Consider the following 18,848-nt stretch of genomic DNA (forward strand, 5'->3'; position numbering starts at 1 on the left):
TTCTGGAGGAAAATGCATATACGAATACTTAAGAATATTGAAAAGAAATTATTTATTCGATAATCACCAATTGCCATGTACAATCCTCTAGTTACATTAAGCATTTAACATGAAAAGAATTCGTACAGTTATGAATTCATACCTGCAAACATGAGTTGAACTTACATAACTTGATTCATCTAACCTCCATACTCGTGCGTGTACTTTTCATTTTAAACCTGTTCTGAAAATACCTTTTCTCTAGCAAAATCTTAAAACTTGTTTACGTATTTTGGTAAGTTTGAGTCCGTAAATGATGGGATTTACAACTGGTGGAATGATAAGGAATTCTAATGCGAGGAAATTACGCAAACCTTGAGGAAAATTTGTTGATCCATACCTGCTGTACATCACATCAAACAGCAAAGCAACAGTGAAATTGAGCAAGACAACCAAATGTGGAATACAGGTCTGCATGAATCTACTCCTGCTCTCAGCTGAATTCTGACAAGCACCAATTAGTCTAATATATGAACAGAAAATAAATAATGTATGACAGAAATATATTATTATTACCATATAACCAAATACATTATTTACTACTGTAGAAGAACATGACAGCTTCACAACTGCCCAGTTTTCACAGTAAAGTTTTTCAATAATGGATCCACACAAAATAAGTCTTCTCGTTAAAGCCAGGCCAGTAAAACTGCAAAAGAATGGGGCAAACCAGGAAAATAGAATACATTTCATAACTGTGTAGTTTGTCATTCTAGAGTGATATTCTAATGGCCAACATATTGCCACATACCTGTCATATGCCATTATTGTTAAAGTTGAAAAGTCACACAAAACTGACGAATAAATGACAAAAGCTTGTGTGAGACATCCTGCATATGAAATCACCTGGAACTCAGACAGTAGGTCATACATGAATTTGGGATAGAAGCCAGCAGTTCCATAAAGGGCATTAATACACAGATTACAAAGGAAAATGTACATTGGTTCATGCAGTCTTCTATTTAAGATGATTGTGACAATAATAGTCGTATTGAACCACAAAATTACAATGTAACATAATAGGGTTATGCTGAGGAGCATATGCCAAGTTTCTGTTATTTCACTAAACCCAGAAAGAGTGAACACTAAAACACTGCTTAAATTCTTCATGGTGGCTTTACTCTGCAAGAATGAACAATTTCATGGTTAAATTCTTTTATTTTCTAAGCAGAGAAAGCTTTGTTGGAATACTAAATTTTCCTATCACATTAATGCATTAGCAATGTTACATATCTTGTAGAAAGATATTCCACTTTTTATTCACGTTTCCATTGTTCTAGGTTCCATTGTTCATCTAAGTATTACAACTTATCAAGCAAAGAATGCATCAGTTAAATGTGGAGGATGAACAGATGTATTCATGTGAAATTACAATTTTATCCTATACATCTATGACACCAAATAGGTTGCGTTGTTGCCTAGTGTTTATAATCTTAAGGTAACTTAACTTCTGACTGATGCAATCTCTTTTGAATAAAATATTTCATTACAGATCTGAAGTCCAGGGAAATATTAGTGTGTCTAAATAAGAAAACTTTCTGAAAATTGCAGTTCGTCCTCTACCTCATGGAAATTATATCTCCATGAAGTATTCCGTTTGTGTTTTGTTCATCTCTAAAGTCAGTAAAGTAAGTGATATTTAAGAGGAAATAGCAAGAGGCTGTCTGGATATGCTACACTATCCTAACATTATCTCCCTGTCTGAGTGGGCTTTTTATACATTGTGCTGCTGTAATTAGTGGTTTAATGACGTTGAAACCGCCACTGATGCTGAGGGGTCAAATGCTCCTGCTAAATTAATTAAAAAAAAAAGATAATGATGTAATGAATGAAAAGTATACTGGATTTCCCCCTAGCCTTGAAATGAGAAACCTTTCTACAGCCCTTCAAGCATGTTATACATGCAGTTTCAGCTGTATCATCATGCGGTTATGAGTTAAAATGATCAAATGCATAAGAAAATCCTTCCACTTTCTTTCAGAAATGGTATCTGGAGTTTGATGAAAATTACCGAATTTATAGTTGTGTCTACACTTTACAGCCCTATTTGAAAAGCGATCAGACACGTTCTTAAATGGTTTGCTGCTTAAAGCGAGGCCAGTTTGTTGCTGAACAGTTTCATTAGTCCCACATCATTTTTTTTTTTTTTTTTTTACCTGAGCAGCAGTAGTAACAATATTTTTGTCATTATAATGATTTCAGACTTGTGCCTGCCAACTTTACAGTATGTAGCCTGGGTGCTGTTTCAGTTCTGATTGCATAGCATTCATTTACTTCATTGTAAATGCTCACCCATAACAAGGCCATTTAGTATCAGATTTAGACCCCTTTGCAAAACGGGACAAGTAGGCCGACTGAGTCTCGCTCTGTCTGCATGTATATTCTAGTGGAACTCCTACAGTCATCATGATAACTGGGCCATATTACTATACATCTTATTGATTCAAAATATCAACTAATCCTTTAACATATCTCATTACTTAACAACAGCACGCTCCACTTTCACAATATCCAACCATCTGATATGAAAATAGGATGCTTGTTTCCTCTGGGGATATCACCACTCTGGATTTATTCCTCTGAGCATTGGCTTCTTTGCCAAATACTATAGGAATCATAAAAGGCAGAATGATAAATGACATTATGTGAATATTATGCACATTTGACTCATATTCATCTGCTCACCTGTTAATACATACTTCTGGTTTTCTCTATATTCCTGTTGAAGTCCCTTATTCTATAGAGTGTATAGAACCTTGTTCATCCAATTTAATATTGTTCCTGATATTCCTCCTGCTCCCTTTAGCCTACCTGTTCTTGTGTATTGACCGTAGCTATTTACCAGTATTGCCTCTTTGTGCTGTCCTCAGAAGCCTCATTATCGTATACCAAACAGAAGCGTGTTTTGTCATTTGGATTACATTTAGGAATAAAACTTGCCCAACACTCACATCCTACTGCTCTGAATATTTGTGACAGAAGACTTCATCAAATTAATGGATAAAGGAATTGACAGTCATTTCATAAAACGACATTGCTCTTACCAATCAGAAGCATTGCACTGGAGAGAACCAGATAGCTGGGTGTGGTTATGGATGAAAAACTTCGTCTTCAAGTCCACCTTGAGTACCTCTACTATCCCTCCTGGTCCTTGTCTCTTAATTTTTTCTCAGTCACCCCATCCTGACCAATTAGGTGAGACACCATCAAAGTGCTGGGACATCTTCCACTAGTGTTCTCAGTATTTCACATATTGGTCAGAAGCTTCCATTTCAGGTGTTACCAAGATAACCAGCATCATTTCTCCTCTTATGGGACATGCTGTGGTACAGGATGCTGACATTTGCACAGAGGAGGAGAGGAGACCCAGTCTTGTGAACATTTTATTTCTGTGTTTTGCTCTTTTTGATCACATGAACACAATGAGATACACCAGTGGGTCCAGCAGTTTAGGCTTATATCCATAGTGCAGAAAGCTGAGACTTCTAACCCTGACGACCTCCGAGCCAGCTAATCCCCCACAATATAACCCACGCAGTTTACAGTGAGGAAGGTGTTGCTGTAGGAAGGAGAGTGATGGTTAAGTACAGATTACTTGAGGCCAGTGGAGATCATCAAGTGTAGTAAAGACCATTCAGCCTGTGAAAGACTAAGCATCCCTGTGAAAAAGAAAATGCCCATACACTACCATCTCTCTCCATGTTAATCAGCCCCACAAAGTCACCTTACTAGTTGGCCGACAGTATCTCGTTGAATGCTACCTGCAGGGCCACAGAATACAAGCTCTGTGGGACACCAGTTTGCAGGTCTGTGTAACTGATGAATGAGGGAGAGAGGAACTCCTACCAAATGCAAGATTGAAAGGTGTGTCTGAAATCCTTGAGTCACCTTATAGTTTGACATTAACGGCAGCGAATGGAACCTGGGATGCCATACCTTGGATGGGCTGAAACTACTTTCAGACTGTCCTCTGAAACAGACCAGACAAAAGAGCTCATCATCCCAGTGCTAGTGATAGAGAGGCTTCAGTGTAACTGAGCACATCCTAAACAAACCTGTAGGGCAAGCAGCACAGCATGGTGTGAACAGCTTTTCCAAGTAAAGAAGAATAAAGTAAGAGCATTTGTACAGGCTGTTTGTACAGAGTAGACATATGAGTATACCATGAAAGTAAAGAAAGAAGGGATGGTGGTCCCAAAACATTGTGCCATCCAAATTGACTGTTGTGTAGCTGTGCAGCCATTCAGAGAAAACATGACAATGATATTTGAACCAGATTTGAACCCCCAGTGGCCGGAAAGTCTTGAGTTTTGCGACAGAGTTTTGCAGTATGGAGATGGGAACAGGCAGAGGAAATGAAGGTAGCAGGCAAGGAAGCGGATGACGAGCGAGGTTGCAGAGTGGAGCTGAGAGCAAGGCGGAGTAGTAGGACTAAGGAGACGGAGCTGAAGGGTGACAGGCAGGCGAAAGGCACACTGGAGATGCGGAGTGGCACGGAGGTAATCCCTTCCAGAAAGAACAGGCAGATAACACTGATATGCAAACCACAAACACCAACTGAATACAAAGAGAGACCAAGAAGCGAGTTCTATCACACAGGCTGAAGCAACGATCTGGCGACGAGTGGATGAAACACCGGGGTTTAAATACTATGATGTGAAGAGGTGACTGATCGCAGGTGTGTAGGCCATCTGGAAGTGTAGAGAGACCACGCCCACAACACACACACACGCACAACAGAGAAGACAAACCAACAGGGGGAGCACAGGGAAAGGGAAACACTAGAAACATAAGGAATAAACTGACAAAATAGCCTTCACCATGACAGTAGTAGCTTGAGTCTGATGGCGGTAGGGTTGATGATACTTTCTATTTAAGGGACCAATGTAACAGGGTGAGAGTTTCTTGGAATCTGCTCTTAATGGAATATCTTTAGATGACAGCCAAACTTGCTGACCAGGTTGATAAGCAGGTGCAGGGGTCCGGTGGCGATCCGCGATGTCCTTATTGCGTTCTATAGAGTGGGACAGAGCTGAACGGGCATTCCTCCAGATCTTACGGCAACGGCGGAGATGAGCCTGAACCGATGGAACTGCGATCTCGTCCTCCTGAGAGGGAAACAGGGGAGGTTGATAGCCTAAGCAACATTCAAAGGGAGACATACCAATAGCAGAGCTGATCATAGAGTTGTGAGCATACTCAATCCACGCCAGGTGAGAGCTCCAGGAGTATGGATTTTGGATTAAGACACAGCGGAGGGCCGCTTCTAGGTCCTGATTGGCTCGTTCAGTCTGTCCGTTCGTTTGTAGGTGGAAACCAGATGACAAACTCACAGAAGCTCAAAGGGCCTTGCAGAAGGCTCTCCAAACCTGGGAGATGAATTGTGCATGAATTGCGGACATCTGCATCCATGGTGGGCCACCAGAAACTACGTTTATTGATCGACAGAGTGCGGCCAAACCCTGGATGGCAGGCGAACCGGGAAGCATGGCCCCACTGAAGCACCTGGGAACGAACAGAGTTAGGTACAAAGAGACAATCAGGGGGACCGGTACCTGGGTCTGGTTGATTTCGTTGGGCCTCCCTTACAACAGACTCAACCTGCCACAAAACAGCAGCCACAACACATGAAGGTGGAAGGATGGTGTCAGGATTGGAAGGGACCTCTTCTAGGCAGAACTGGCGTGAGAGAGCGTCCGGTTTGGTGTTCTTGGAACCAGGGCGATAAGTGAGGATTGTTGAATTGAAGTTGAATCGACCAAAAAACAATGCCCAACGGGCTAGACGTGAATTGAGGTTGACTGTCTGGATGTAAGCTAAGTTCTTATGGTCTGTCCAAACAATAAAAGGCTGTTCTGTTCCCTCGAGCCAGTGTCTCCACTCTTCCAAAGCGAGTTTTACAGCCAGTAACTCCCTATTACCCACATCATAATTACGTTCGGCAGGGGACAAGCAACGAGAGAAAAAAGCACAAGGGTGGAGCTTCTGATCTGGGGCAGCACGTTGGGAAAGAACGGCACCCACTCCAGTGTCTGAAGCATCAACCTCAACAATGAATTGGCGAGAAGGATCCGGTTGAATCAACACAGGTGCAGAGGTGAAGTGTTGCTTGAGTTCGGAGAATGCTTGGTCTGCCTCAGGAGTCCAGGCAAATGGAACAGAGGAAGGAGCTGGGTGAGTGGTGCTGCAACCCGACTATAATCTCGGATTACAGAGATAGAAATTAGCAAAACCCAAAAATCTTTGCAGCTGCTTAAGAGAAGTTGGTTTCGGCCATTCTGCTACTGCTTGGACCTTTACAGGATCCGTCTTCACTTGCCCACTCGCAACAATGTAACCTAAAAAACTCACAGAATCAACGTGAAACTCACATTTCTCTGCCTTAACAAACAATTTACTCTCCAATAATCTTCGCAGAACTTGACGGACATGCAGAGTATGTTCCTTGAGACTGCGGGAAAAAATGAGAATATCATCAAGATAAACAAACACAAAACGATTGAGAAAATCACGGAGAACATCATTTACAAGAGCCTGAAAAACTGCGGGGGCGTTCGTTAGACCGAACGGCATAACTAAATACTCAAAATGACCGAGAGGGGTGTTAAAAGCCGTTTTCCATTCGTCTCCCTCCTGAATCTGCTACAGATGATAGGCATTTCTCAGATCCAATTTAGAAAAAACCGTAGCTCCATGTAATAGCTCGAAAGCCGAGTTAATCAAAGGTAGAGGGTACTTGTTCTTTATGGTAATGTTGTTTAACCCATGGTAATCGATGCACGGACAAAGTGAGTGATCTTTCTTAGATACGAAAAATGAGTCGGCCATCCCAGCGCCAACAGGGGAGGAAGATGGACGAATAATGCCAGCGGAGAGCGACTCATTAATATACTTCTCCATTGCCTCACATTCGGGACGAGACAGCTTGTATAATCGACTGGTGGGCAACGGAGCTCCAGGCAGCAGGTCAATCGCGCAGTCATATGGTCGATGGGGAGGCAGAGAAAGGGCTCGCTCCTTACTAAAAACCTCACCCAAATCGTGGTAAACAGGGGGAACTGAAGACAAATCAGGAGGTTCCGTCATGACAGAGGGAGCTGGGGCGCTGGGAGAGAGAGCGGACTGCAGGCATGTAGAATGGCAAAAAGGACTCCAACTAATTACTTTACCTGTGGACCAGTCGATATGGGGATTATGACGAGCCAACCAAGACTGACCAAGCACCAAAGGAGCATGTGGAGAGGAGATGAGATGCAACTGAATTTGCTCGCGATGGTCGCCAGACCACGCGGGCAAGGAGTCGGCCATCCAGAGCATTGGCATTTAAGGGCTGATCCAAGGGTTCCATGGCAATACCTGCTTGCAAGGCCAGAGTAGCATCTAAAAAACTCTTGTCCGCCCCGGAATCCACCAGTGCGAGGAGCGAAATAGACTGTTGTTTCCAACACAGACTGACTTTAAATTGCAACCTCGAACGAGGAGAGATAGGGGTTGTTTTTCGGCTCACCAGCACCCCCACTGCGACTGATGAGCCCTTTATTTTGGCCGAATTGGGCAGGCAGCAACAAGATGACCGGTTTGACCACAATAAAGGCACTCACCAGACTTTATTCTTCGCAGGCGTTCAGTGTGGGAGAGACGAGCTCGTCCTAACTGCATGGGCTCTTTGTCCGTGGAAGCTGGGGGATCAGGGAGAGAAGCTGCTTGGGATGAAGAGGAAATCGCAGGGCGGTATCCAAGAGCGAAAGAGGGAGGAGTTGAAAGACAACTGGCTTTCTCTCTGCGACGTTCACGAAGGCGATTATCCAATCGCGTAGCTAGAGCGATCAAGGAATCCAGGCTGTTAGTCTCGTCCCTAGTGGCCAACTCATCCTTAACTTTATCGCTTAGCCCATTCAGAAACACCCCCTGGAGTGACGAGTCATTCCAACCAGAATCCGCTGCTAGGATTCGGAATTCCACCGAGTACTCTGCGACGCTCCAAAAACCCTGACGGAGATTTAGCAGGCGTTTGGCAGCGTCATTACCTTGGACTAGATGATCAAGTACCCTCTTCATTTCCGCGACAAAATTAGGATAAGAGGAACTAATGGTGGGTTGGTTCTCAAAAACGGCCGTAGCCCAATCTAGGGCGCTACCCCTGAGCAAGCCCATTACATAAGTGACTCTAGACCGGTCAGAGGAGAAGGTGGATGGTTGCTGTTCGAATACCAAAGTACACTGTAGAAGGAACGCTCTGCATTTACCCAGGTCTCCAGCATAAGGTGCCGGCTCCGGTAGCTGAGGCTCTCTAGACAGCGGAGACGGAGGAACCACGGGAGTGGGTTGACTTGGCTGGGGTTCTGGAGCCGGCGGAGGAAGTCTCGAGGAAACTACTTCGAGCTGATGGCTGATCTGTGAAACTTGGGCTGACAACCTCTGGAGGTTCTCTATAACTTCACGGAGTTTTTGATCATGTTGTCCAACTAGGACTCCTTGGCTGGCGATGGCTTGTTGAAGTGAGTCTGCGTCTGCAGGGTTCGTCCTGGCCAGATCGTTCAGTGACGATCAACTAAGGAAACCCAAATGCAGAACACAACTCAGACTTAGAATGAAGGAGGGTTTATTGACAAGTTGCAGTATGGAGATGGGAACAGGCAGAGGAAATGAAGGTAGCAGGCAAGGAAGCGGATGATGAGCGAGGTTGCAGAGTGGAGCTGAGGGCGAGGCGGAGTAGTAGGACTAAGGAGACGGAGCTGAAGGGTGACAGGCAGGCGAAAGGCACACTGGAGATGCGGAGTGGCACGGAGGTAATCCCTTCCAGAAAGAACAGGCAGATAACACTGATATGCAAACCACAAACACCAACTGAATACAAAGAGAGACCAAGAAGCGAGTTCTACCACACAGGCTGAAGCAACGATCTGGCGACGAGTGGATGATACACCGGGGTTTAAATACTATGACGTGAAGAGGTGACTGATCGCAGGTGTGTAGGCAATCTGGAAGTGTAGAGAGACCACGCCCACAACACACACACACGCACAACAGAGAAGACAAACCAACAGGGGGAGCACAGGGAAAGGGAAACACTAGAAACATAAGGAATAAACTGACACAACTGTCATGGTGAAGGCTATTTTATCACTAGCTAACATATTCCGGGAGTGGGAGTAAAGACAGCATGTTTAGTTGCACTTCTCCGCTTCTCTGAAAGCAATGATATTCTTTAAACTATTAAATACAGCAGTAAACTGACTCATTATTTTTACTTTACTTGTCATTGGTTTTACGAGTATGTCCAATAGGTATACAATAAATAAGTAAAACATTACTGTGACAGGGATGTGTGAAGTGGGGGTGCGATCACACTTTTTTTCCACTCGTTGCTATTTAGCCAGTTGGAAAACCACATTTAAGTAAATAGCAAATAATCCGTGGGCAAACAGAAAAAACTTTGTAGCAACAGACATGCAGCTGGCATATCAATCTCAAATTGAACTCAGGTAGCCTAAACGATGTAACATTAGCAATATTAATTGAGCATACAGACACAAAAACATTTTGTTGTCAACACGTTTTGTTTTTATTTTTGAAAGATAATAAAACAAAATGCACGCGTTGGAGTGCCTCTGTTTCAGTTGGGCAATTAGAATGTTTAATGTTAATGAACCTCCTCCCCCTCTACCTCACCACAGGCCCTTGCAAAATACTACCTATGTCCCTGCGCTATGAATAACTGGCATGCTGTGAAAAACACGTACTGTTAACTTCAGTCGCTAGGGGCGGATGTTCTGATTTCGGAACACAGAGGCCGATGTCAGTGGTCAGAACATTCTGTCACCTGTCATTGAATTAGGGTTGTGACCAGGCTGCCTGAGTTTCTTTTACTCTGTCCCATGCCTCCAGCTCACGGTTCAGGTGAGGCTGCTGCCGTCCGATGTAACCCCTGTTCTGAATAAGATAATGGAATGTTATTCCATTTGTCATGGGGAGACTGGTTGATAAGTTAGGAGAGGTAGACTACAGATAAAATATCATGACAACCAATCTCGTTAAAATGGTCATTTTCCTTCCTGTGTTGAAAGTCCTCTCATGGCAGTAGAAATAACTAAATGTGTTATTTGGGCCATTGCACTGTAAGCTAGAGCATCTAGAGGAGAGATGTGTGATAGGATAATAGGATGGGAAATAATTGAGAATGTTGTGTAGCTTTCGTGTTAGAACTGTTAATAAATGCCTCGTTTGTTTAGATTTTGACTGCCGTGATGTTAGGGTGTGTCAATTTGTGATGTCAATAGACTGTTATCTTGTCAGCTAAGCTTTTAAAAGGAACTCTCTCAGAACTTTGAAGAAACCATTAAGGACTGTAATTTCAGTGAGGTCTGAGGCCTACTTTTTTATTCAAACTTTTTACTGTTTTCTTAATTGCACACTCATTGTGGCACTTTAAGCTGTTTTACAGCATGAATATATCAGTGTACCTTCTTGACATCTGCACACAGTTTTTCTCTGACTGTTTCTACCAAGCTAAAATTTGTGTCACTTGCCACTTTGGGATCTCCTACACATTTCCTGCTGCCTTTCCCCACCGCATTAAGGAAAATGGCTTGAGTATAAATGAAAGACATTTTTGCTTGTTTTATTTTTGCTCTGGGAACGAAGAAACACATCCACAATATTAAAAAATGTACAATAAGGTAACCTAATGTTAAAGTGAGAAATACCAAACAAACAAAAAAGGGTTCTCAAAACCTTCAAGACTCAAGACTTTGAAATTCTCAGACTCATCTCTTTGGTCTTGTTGTGATGGTTTTTGCATATTTGCAGAATTGTAAATTTGCCTTTATGATAATAGTGTAATATATATACACACACACACACACATATATATATATATATATATATATATATATATATATATATATATATAATAGTGGAAAATAGCAGTTTTAGTGAGAATCCACAATGTTCTTATTTCCCAAATTTTCTCAGTATCAGGCACTTTGTTAGAAGACAACTAATCTTTTTGCGAATCTCAAGAAAACTGAATCCGTAGAGAAGGGGATTTAAAACCGGAGGTATAAGGAGAAATTCCAATGACAAAATAACAGTCACAAACAAAGGCAGTTCACCAGGCTCATACCGGCTTAAGACCATTTCACAGAAAATGGTTATTGAGAAAATAACAAAGGTAACTATGTGAGGCAGACAAGTATGAAAAGCTTTGACTTTAAATTCAGGTGAACCTCTTTGACAAATAATTAAAATTCTGATATAGGAGTAAAAAATTAATGCCATGGGTAAAACAAGAGTGGTTACTGATATAATAAAACTTACAATTAAAATAGGTGTTTTGTCTCCACAAGAAAGTTCAACAATTGACCAGCCATTACAGTACAACTTGGTGATCTTGTCATCACACAACGGTAATTGTGTAGTCAGATATACAGGAAGACCAATACAAGAAATGGGGTATACCCAGGCAGCAATTATCATTTTGAAAAGCACTTCAAGAGTTATGATGCTGTGATAATGTAAAGGTTTGCATATTGCTACATATCTGTCATATGCCATCAAAGTTAGCATTGTAAATTCACAGGATGCATAAGTATAAATGACAAAGGTCTGAATATGACAGGCTAAGACAGAGATTGTATGCAATTCAGAGATAAGATCAGTGAGGAATCTTGGAAAGAAGCCAGCAGTGCCATAGAGAGAGTTCAAAGATAAACAAGAAATGAGCAAGTACATGGGCTGATGCAATGCTTTTTCCACACATATTACAAGAAGAATGATCACATTAAAAATTAAAATAGCACAGTATAAAATAAGTCCCAGGCTGAAAAACACATATCTGATATACCCTTGATTTTCAAATATGGCAAGGTACAAATATTTAGTAGAGCCATTAGCCATCTTCTTTTAAATGTTTCATAACTTCACCGCCCTAGAAATGAAACACAGTGCATTACATATTTACAAACAATTGGTGCACACACAATTTCATCAGTGGATTGTAGTCTTCTCTCTGTGAACATTTCCTCAGGTCAAGGTATTTCATGGAGTTTATTCAGTTAAAAACTGTTTGAATATAAATTAATGTTAATATTTGGACACCTTTGTTCTATACAAATGCAACAATTCAATTTAAGAGAAAATTATTTTTACATGCATGGGTGCATGCTGTGTTTTATTGATATGACTGGAGCTACTGTAGGCTTAGAAAGCCATCTTCAACAATATTTATGAATCAAGAAATTAAGAGATTACAACAGCACGCTGAAAAGTTAATGCAAATATATACATAATGTAGAGTCAATACACAAAATATAGGACCGCACTTACTGTTATGTTTAAAGGGCAGACATCCTAGCATTTATTGAATCGTGCAGCACTGTGTCTATATTTATATATTTTGCTGATGCCATGTGACCTTTCAATATCCAATGAGTTTTAATATGTGGTTATATCTGCATACTTGTGTTAGCCTGTGTTCCATAACCCTTTTTGCTATGGTTCCATTCATCATTGTAGAACAAGATGTGAAGAGCGTGGTCTGCTTTGGTTGTGAAGGAAGACAAAAACTAGAGCATGAGGACAAACTAGTCAAAACACACATTTGGTATTTGCTACTAATTAAATTAAATTAAATGAATCAGCAAGTACATCAGAAGGATGTACTCAATGAGATAACATTACAGCACACAGATCTGTCTCTCTCTGATACCTGTATTGACAACCACTAAGTGATACACATTAAATTAACCAAAAAAACAAAAAAAACCCAAAAAGGCCACTCTGTTCATGCACTTAGAATGAACAATGGGAAAAACTGGTTTAAAACAATGCTCAGATCAGAAGGATGTGCTCTTTGAGATAACTTTACAGCTCGAAATGCAAATTCTTACCTGTTCACTCTCTCTTTCCCTGCCTGGCTTGGGTTTTCTCTCTTTCTTTTCCTGTCTCTCTCTGATGTCTATATTAACAACAAAGCTAAATGAAAATGAATGAAACTCCTAATTTGACATACAAGTTATGAAAATGAAGGCAATTTTTGATTTGCAATACACCACTAGATAATAAGTTAACACACCAAGCATGTGCTTACTGGCAAATGTTATTTGGTGATCAATGTAACAAGTGAGCTAACTCAACCTTTTACTACATACATAGCTGCTCACATTTACCAAGAAATAAAACCTTATGTCTCCCTTTTTGTTCCTGGAGTCCATGATGCTAATCCAGACTGCTGAATTAAGAGGAAGTATTGCAGGAAATTCAATCAGTCAATCAGTCAGAAAATAATTAATTGTAATATTAACTGCAGTAACCCTAGACTGTAGCCACGCAGATGGGATCTGAAACTAGAGGAGATAGGATTGCCAACTAGCAATCCTGGAAGAATTACTAATGCTCCTCTTCTTTGGCCAGCAGGTATAATGCCAACATGGGAAAAACAAGACCAGTTAATGTTACCCAAGTCAAAAGCAATAGCACCAAATCACCCCACAGCACACCCTGTTAAAACAACATTTAGTTTGCTAGCTAACTATGTTATTTGTTAATGTTAGCTAAGTACTAGCTACTCTTATAATGTTAATATGTCTATTTTTGTTTGTACAGTGCTAACGTTAGCAAAACTATTAGAATTCCTGGTCTGTATGCCAGGACAGCTGACTGTGTCTTTCATATCACTGAACAGCCAGTGTTATGTGTGTAATTTGATACCATAACGTTATGATCCCAGAAGGCAAGGCACCTGCTACAGACAGCATGGAATGTGCTCTAGCAAGCTCTCTTCTTTGACTCACCTTGCACTGCACTGTTTTCACCCAAAATGCACTCCAGCAATCACATGGCTGCATGTAAAGGAGGCGGGAACAAAGTGAGCAAACGCCAATAGAAACTCTATTTTTCATGCAGTGGGAACATGAGGGAGTTAACCCTTTGTAGAGCCGATACAAGTTATACTTGATTTACGCATATGCAGTTAATATCAAAGAAGTGGCAAATTTTAGGTAATCAGAAACGTGGTAGGCACATGTCCCCACTGTCCGCACCATGAATTACGCCCGTGTGCAAGGCACCAGTGCAAGTTCTAGGAAAATTAGCATAATGAAATTCGCATGTCATACTAGGAGTAATGCTATTTTTACTGTGCTGCCATTTTGCTCTAAGACCAAGAGTTCCACAAAAGTTGAAAAATTATGGAAAATGTTTCTCATAATAAATACATGTAAGTTTTTGGTCCCAGACATAGTGTGGTAGGGCTGGATTTCTTTGAAAGACCAGTGCTGTTCTCCACTGCTGAATGAAATAATTTTGCCTGAAGAAAATATCGGATTCCAAAACTAATTTGATGATGTAGGATACCCCCTAAACTTATAACCTTTTTTTACTTTTTTTTTCTTCTTCTTTTTTTCCACTTTGCAAAGTCCAAAAAAAAAAAAAAAATCACATGAAACTTCTTGCCACTTTTTTCTATTCTCTTGATAATATTGTAACAGAGTTCTGTTACCGTTATTTCCTGGGATGGTACAGGGTGTGCTGAGTGTGGATTTCTGTTGTGGTTTCAGTTGGTAAAGAAGTTTTCTTGTTGAGATTGTGCATTGTTCTGTAATGTTCTGTACTGTTTATGGTGTGTACTTGTTGTCTGTCTTTATGAAATGGGGAATGTCTGAGACATGTTTATGTCACTGTTTTGTAGTTCAGTAGAGCACATGGATATATAGCAGGGATGTAGTCAAGACTAGGCAAGTTTGTAATATTAGATGTTGATGCATTGGCATTTGACTGAGTGAAAACTCTCATTAATAAAAAGAAGATCTGTTCAGTCATATTCACCTGAGTCTGCATTCCTGACCATTTGTCACAATATCATTGTCTTACTTTAATTCAATTTAAATGTTTGTCTCTACTTACTTTGTTTAATTTACAGACATTATTTCAGAGAAATAAGGCTATGTAAAATTAGGGCTAAGATCTCAGATTATTTGCATTTATTCTATGTTGGTATCAGCTAATGATCACATATGACTTATACAATGGTGGCCTTCTGGCTGTGATTCATACAGAACACAGACTGACCTGATGCTAGCCCAGACTCCAAGGCCAAGATGTCATGAAAAATTAACCACACTCACTGATTCACACCAGTGCTGCATAGAGAGGACTAAAAATGTCAGTCCCATGAGTTCATCAAATACATGAGAACTAGAGCTTGCTACTCTGAATTTGCAATTACTGGCTAAAAGGCATCACGTGTGGGAGAAAGAGAACTGTAGTCTGCCCCAGAAATTCTGTTGTCATGGTCTGTTATTGCTATAATAAATGAATTTCCCAGGTAAACTTTTACATAAACTAATGTATAATATGTAAGATAGCATCGTATACCTGTTATCTGGTTCCTTAGATGGAACACTATAATATGAGAGAACTCACTGGCTATTTCAGTGGCTTTTTTGTGATGGATTTGCATGCAAAATGTCAGCTTCCGCAATTTAAATGCAGATAAAACTATGTACTGCTATATATTAATAAACTATACACTGTTTTTAATGGTAATTTCATGTAACTCTTGTGTTTCTTTTCATTGTCTAGCAGGTGATATCAGGACACAATAATCATAACAATCTACATATCAAGAACCATTGCTTGCTTCTTATTTCATTTCTGAAATGTAATAAATATTGATTATTGACAGTGATTTTGGTGGCTGCAAACTGATATCAAAATTGATGGGCAATCAGTATTGTTAAGCTTGAATCATAACTACAGTAATTTTAAGAAGTACCCCCCCCCCCCACACACACACACACACAAAGACCTGTGCAACTATAAAATCATCAGGAGACATAACATAAAATGTCCAAATAATGAAACAAAAAAAATCTCATACCTAGAACATGTACTTGCCACCCCACATAACATTAGGACAATTCAAAGATAAGCATGCAGGTAAGCATACATAATTTTCTTATTCACCTGTGTTGAGTAGATGAAAAGACTCTTTTTCACAAATTCAGTTGTATAACTAGTTGGTGCATTTAGTAAGGATTGGTCCATTAATGATGGGGATCAAAACTGGAGGGACGAAAGGAATTTGCTCTCCTAATTAAGAGCCAGCTCTTGAAACATTGTTTCTCAAGTATAACCTCAGGATATGTTTGCGTACTTTGCTAAGTTTAAGTCCATAAATGATGGGGTTTACAATTGGCGGAATGATAAGAAATTCCAAAGCCAGGAAATTACGCAAACCTTGAGGAAAATTTGTTGATCCATACCTGCTGTACATCACATCAAATAGCAAAGCAACAGTGAAATTGAGCAAGACAGCCATATGTGGAATACAGGTCTGCATGAACCTACTTCTACTTTCGGCTGACTTCTGACATGCATCAATTAGTCTAATGTATGAACAAAAAATAAATAATGCATGACAGAAATAAATAATTATCACAAAATATCCAGCTGCATTATTTACTGTTACAGAAAAGCAAGAAAGCTTCACAACCGCCCAGTTTTCACAGTATAGTTTTTCAATAACTGATCCACACAAGGTTAGTCTTGCTGATAAAGTAATTAGTGTACCCATACAAAAAAATGGGGCAAGCCAGGAAAAGATAATACATTTTATAACTGTGTGATTTGTTATTTTTGAATGATATTCTAACGGCTTACATATTGCTACATACCTGTCATAAGCCATAATTGTTAAAGTTGAAAAGTCACATAAAACCGAGGTATAAATAACAAATGTTTGTGAGAGACATCCTGCATATGAAATCACCTGAAACTTAGACAGTAGGTCAAACATGAATTTGGGATAGAAGCCTGCAGTTCCATAAAGGGCATTAATGCACAGGCTACATAGGAAAATGTACATTGGCTCATGCAGCCTTCTGTTTAATATTACAGTGAAAATAATAGTTATATTACACCATAATATGATCACGTAACATAATATGGTTATGCTTAAGTACATGTATCGGATTTCTGTTATTTCATTGAACCCAGACAGAGTGAACACTAAAATGCTGCTTAGATTTTCCATTGTAACTTGACTCTGGAAGAATAAGAGCAGTTCATAGTTAGATCTTTAAATTTGTAAACAAATTAAAACTAATTTCAATATACAATTTACTACATCACACAGTAATTCATTAACAGAGTATTACATAACTAACGGAAGTGAACTATATAACCATTTCACATGGCCATGTTGTGTACATCTGCAAACACCTTTAAAAATGAACAAATTATCAATTAATAAAATAGAAAAGTCTTACCCAGCACAGTCAGCATCTATGACAAATTTATTTAAAGGTGGGTATTCTGGGAAAATGCCAAATCTTAAAGCATCCTTTGGGTGCCACTGTGTTTTTAATCTGTAATAGAATTTAATTTCTTTTATTGTCCCATGTCATGAATTTCAATGCTATTTAACTGTTTTCTGTAAAATGCTCCACTATCACTATTAGGCAAACCTGAAACACCAACAGAAAAATTGTAAAAACTGTCACTGTCTCTCTCCCTCAAGACAACTACATTCATATGAAGTACTAAAATGTATGTTGCTACCTCTTTTGGAGGTTGGCATGAGTAAGTAGCATCAAAGAACAATATCCTCTGTCTGTGAGGTTATGCTACACTATCTTGTTATTACCTATCAGATTGAGAGGGCTTTTTATATACTGTGGTTGTGCATTAATGAAAATGAACAGTAGTTGGTGCTCTTCTTCTTTTTTTTTCCTCACAAGTTAGTTCATTAACAGCCCTGGAGTAGGTTTTTTTTGTTTTGTTTTGTTTTGTTTCTTTTTGTTAAGTTTGATGTTTCATGATCATCTTCAAAGATTTTAGTACACAATTCTCAATACATATTATTTTTTTACTTTTCTTGATATGGATAATGAACACTTTATAGATAAGTTCTCTTATGGGTAATGTCCTTTTTCCTGAGAATCTTGATGATCACTTTCAGATTTCATAAACTGATATATTTGATATCTTTGGACATAGCACATGGGCACCGCTATGACTGCAACCACCATATATATTTTTTTACCCAGTTGTGGTATTTTTGCTGTTTTGTATTTTGAGAATTAATTTCCCATCTTTGACCAAATACAAAGTCAATTGACACTGTCTATGATTAGTTTTCAATTCAAATATGTTTCATGAATCTTCATACTAAAGGGGCACCTCTTATTTTATCAGGCTAAATTTGCCTTTTGAATAATAAGTGTGTTGTGTCCCAGGTGGAACAAGGTGTCTAGTGATATGATTTAGGGAGGTAGCATAAGGGAACCCCACCACCAGTGCTGGTTTGGGACGGTGCCTTGACAGAAAAAAAGAGGGAAAAACACAGACACGGGAGCAATGTACTAACAAAGTGTATTGTATTATTAATATTTACAAAACAATAATATTTACAAATATATATATAAACATATTTACAATAACACACACACGCAGGGGAAGAGAGGATGGGGAGAGAGGGGAGAGAGGGGAGAGAGGATGACAGATGGTGCCAAAGGAATGAACCAAACAAAACCGGAACCACCTTAAAATAAGTACACCTAAAACGCACTGAATATACAAAACAAAAAGGTGGCAGAGCCAAAGGAAACCGACAGCTGAATGCAACAGAGCCGAGCCACAATCCAAAACGAACTCAGTAAACCATACACAGTCAAACACAGTATAAGGCAAGTTTGCGCATAACAAAGGGTGAAACACTGAGATCAAAATCTACACAGAACACATCCAGCTACTTTAAATTTAGCCGCCTCATCTCCCGTTGGCTTAGGCGAAAGTGGTACTCCATC

The 18,848-nt window shown here is 39.8% G+C and overlaps 3 protein-coding genes across 3 annotated transcripts; all 3 read right to left on the bottom strand.

Annotated features, from left to right (window-relative positions):
- Window positions 1-240: 240 nt before the first annotated feature.
- LOC115814174 (olfactory receptor 6N2-like) lies at window positions 241-1,155 on the bottom strand. The gene has a single exon (XM_030776903.1). It carries the CDS (start codon window positions 1,147-1,149, stop codon window positions 241-243), a length of 909 nt encoding a protein of 302 aa, XP_030632763.1. The 5' UTR covers window positions 1,150-1,155.
- Window positions 1,156-10,992: 9,837 nt separating this feature from the next.
- On the bottom strand, window positions 10,993-11,937 carry LOC115814175 (olfactory receptor 10J4-like). Its single transcript, XM_030776904.1, has one exon. It carries the CDS (start codon window positions 11,935-11,937, stop codon window positions 10,993-10,995), a length of 945 nt encoding a protein of 314 aa, XP_030632764.1.
- Window positions 11,938-16,135: 4,198 nt separating this feature from the next.
- On the bottom strand, window positions 16,136-17,080 carry LOC115814176 (olfactory receptor 52E8-like). The gene has a single exon (XM_030776905.1). The coding sequence runs from the start codon at window positions 17,072-17,074 to the stop codon at window positions 16,136-16,138; it is 939 nt and encodes a 312-aa protein (XP_030632765.1). The 5' UTR covers window positions 17,075-17,080.
- Between the last annotated feature and the right edge of the window lie 1,768 nt (window positions 17,081-18,848).

This window comes from Chanos chanos, chromosome 6 (genome assembly GCF_902362185.1).
Source record: "Chanos chanos chromosome 6, fChaCha1.1, whole genome shotgun sequence".
Classification (NCBI taxonomy): Eukaryota; Metazoa; Chordata; class Actinopteri; order Gonorynchiformes; family Chanidae; genus Chanos; species Chanos chanos.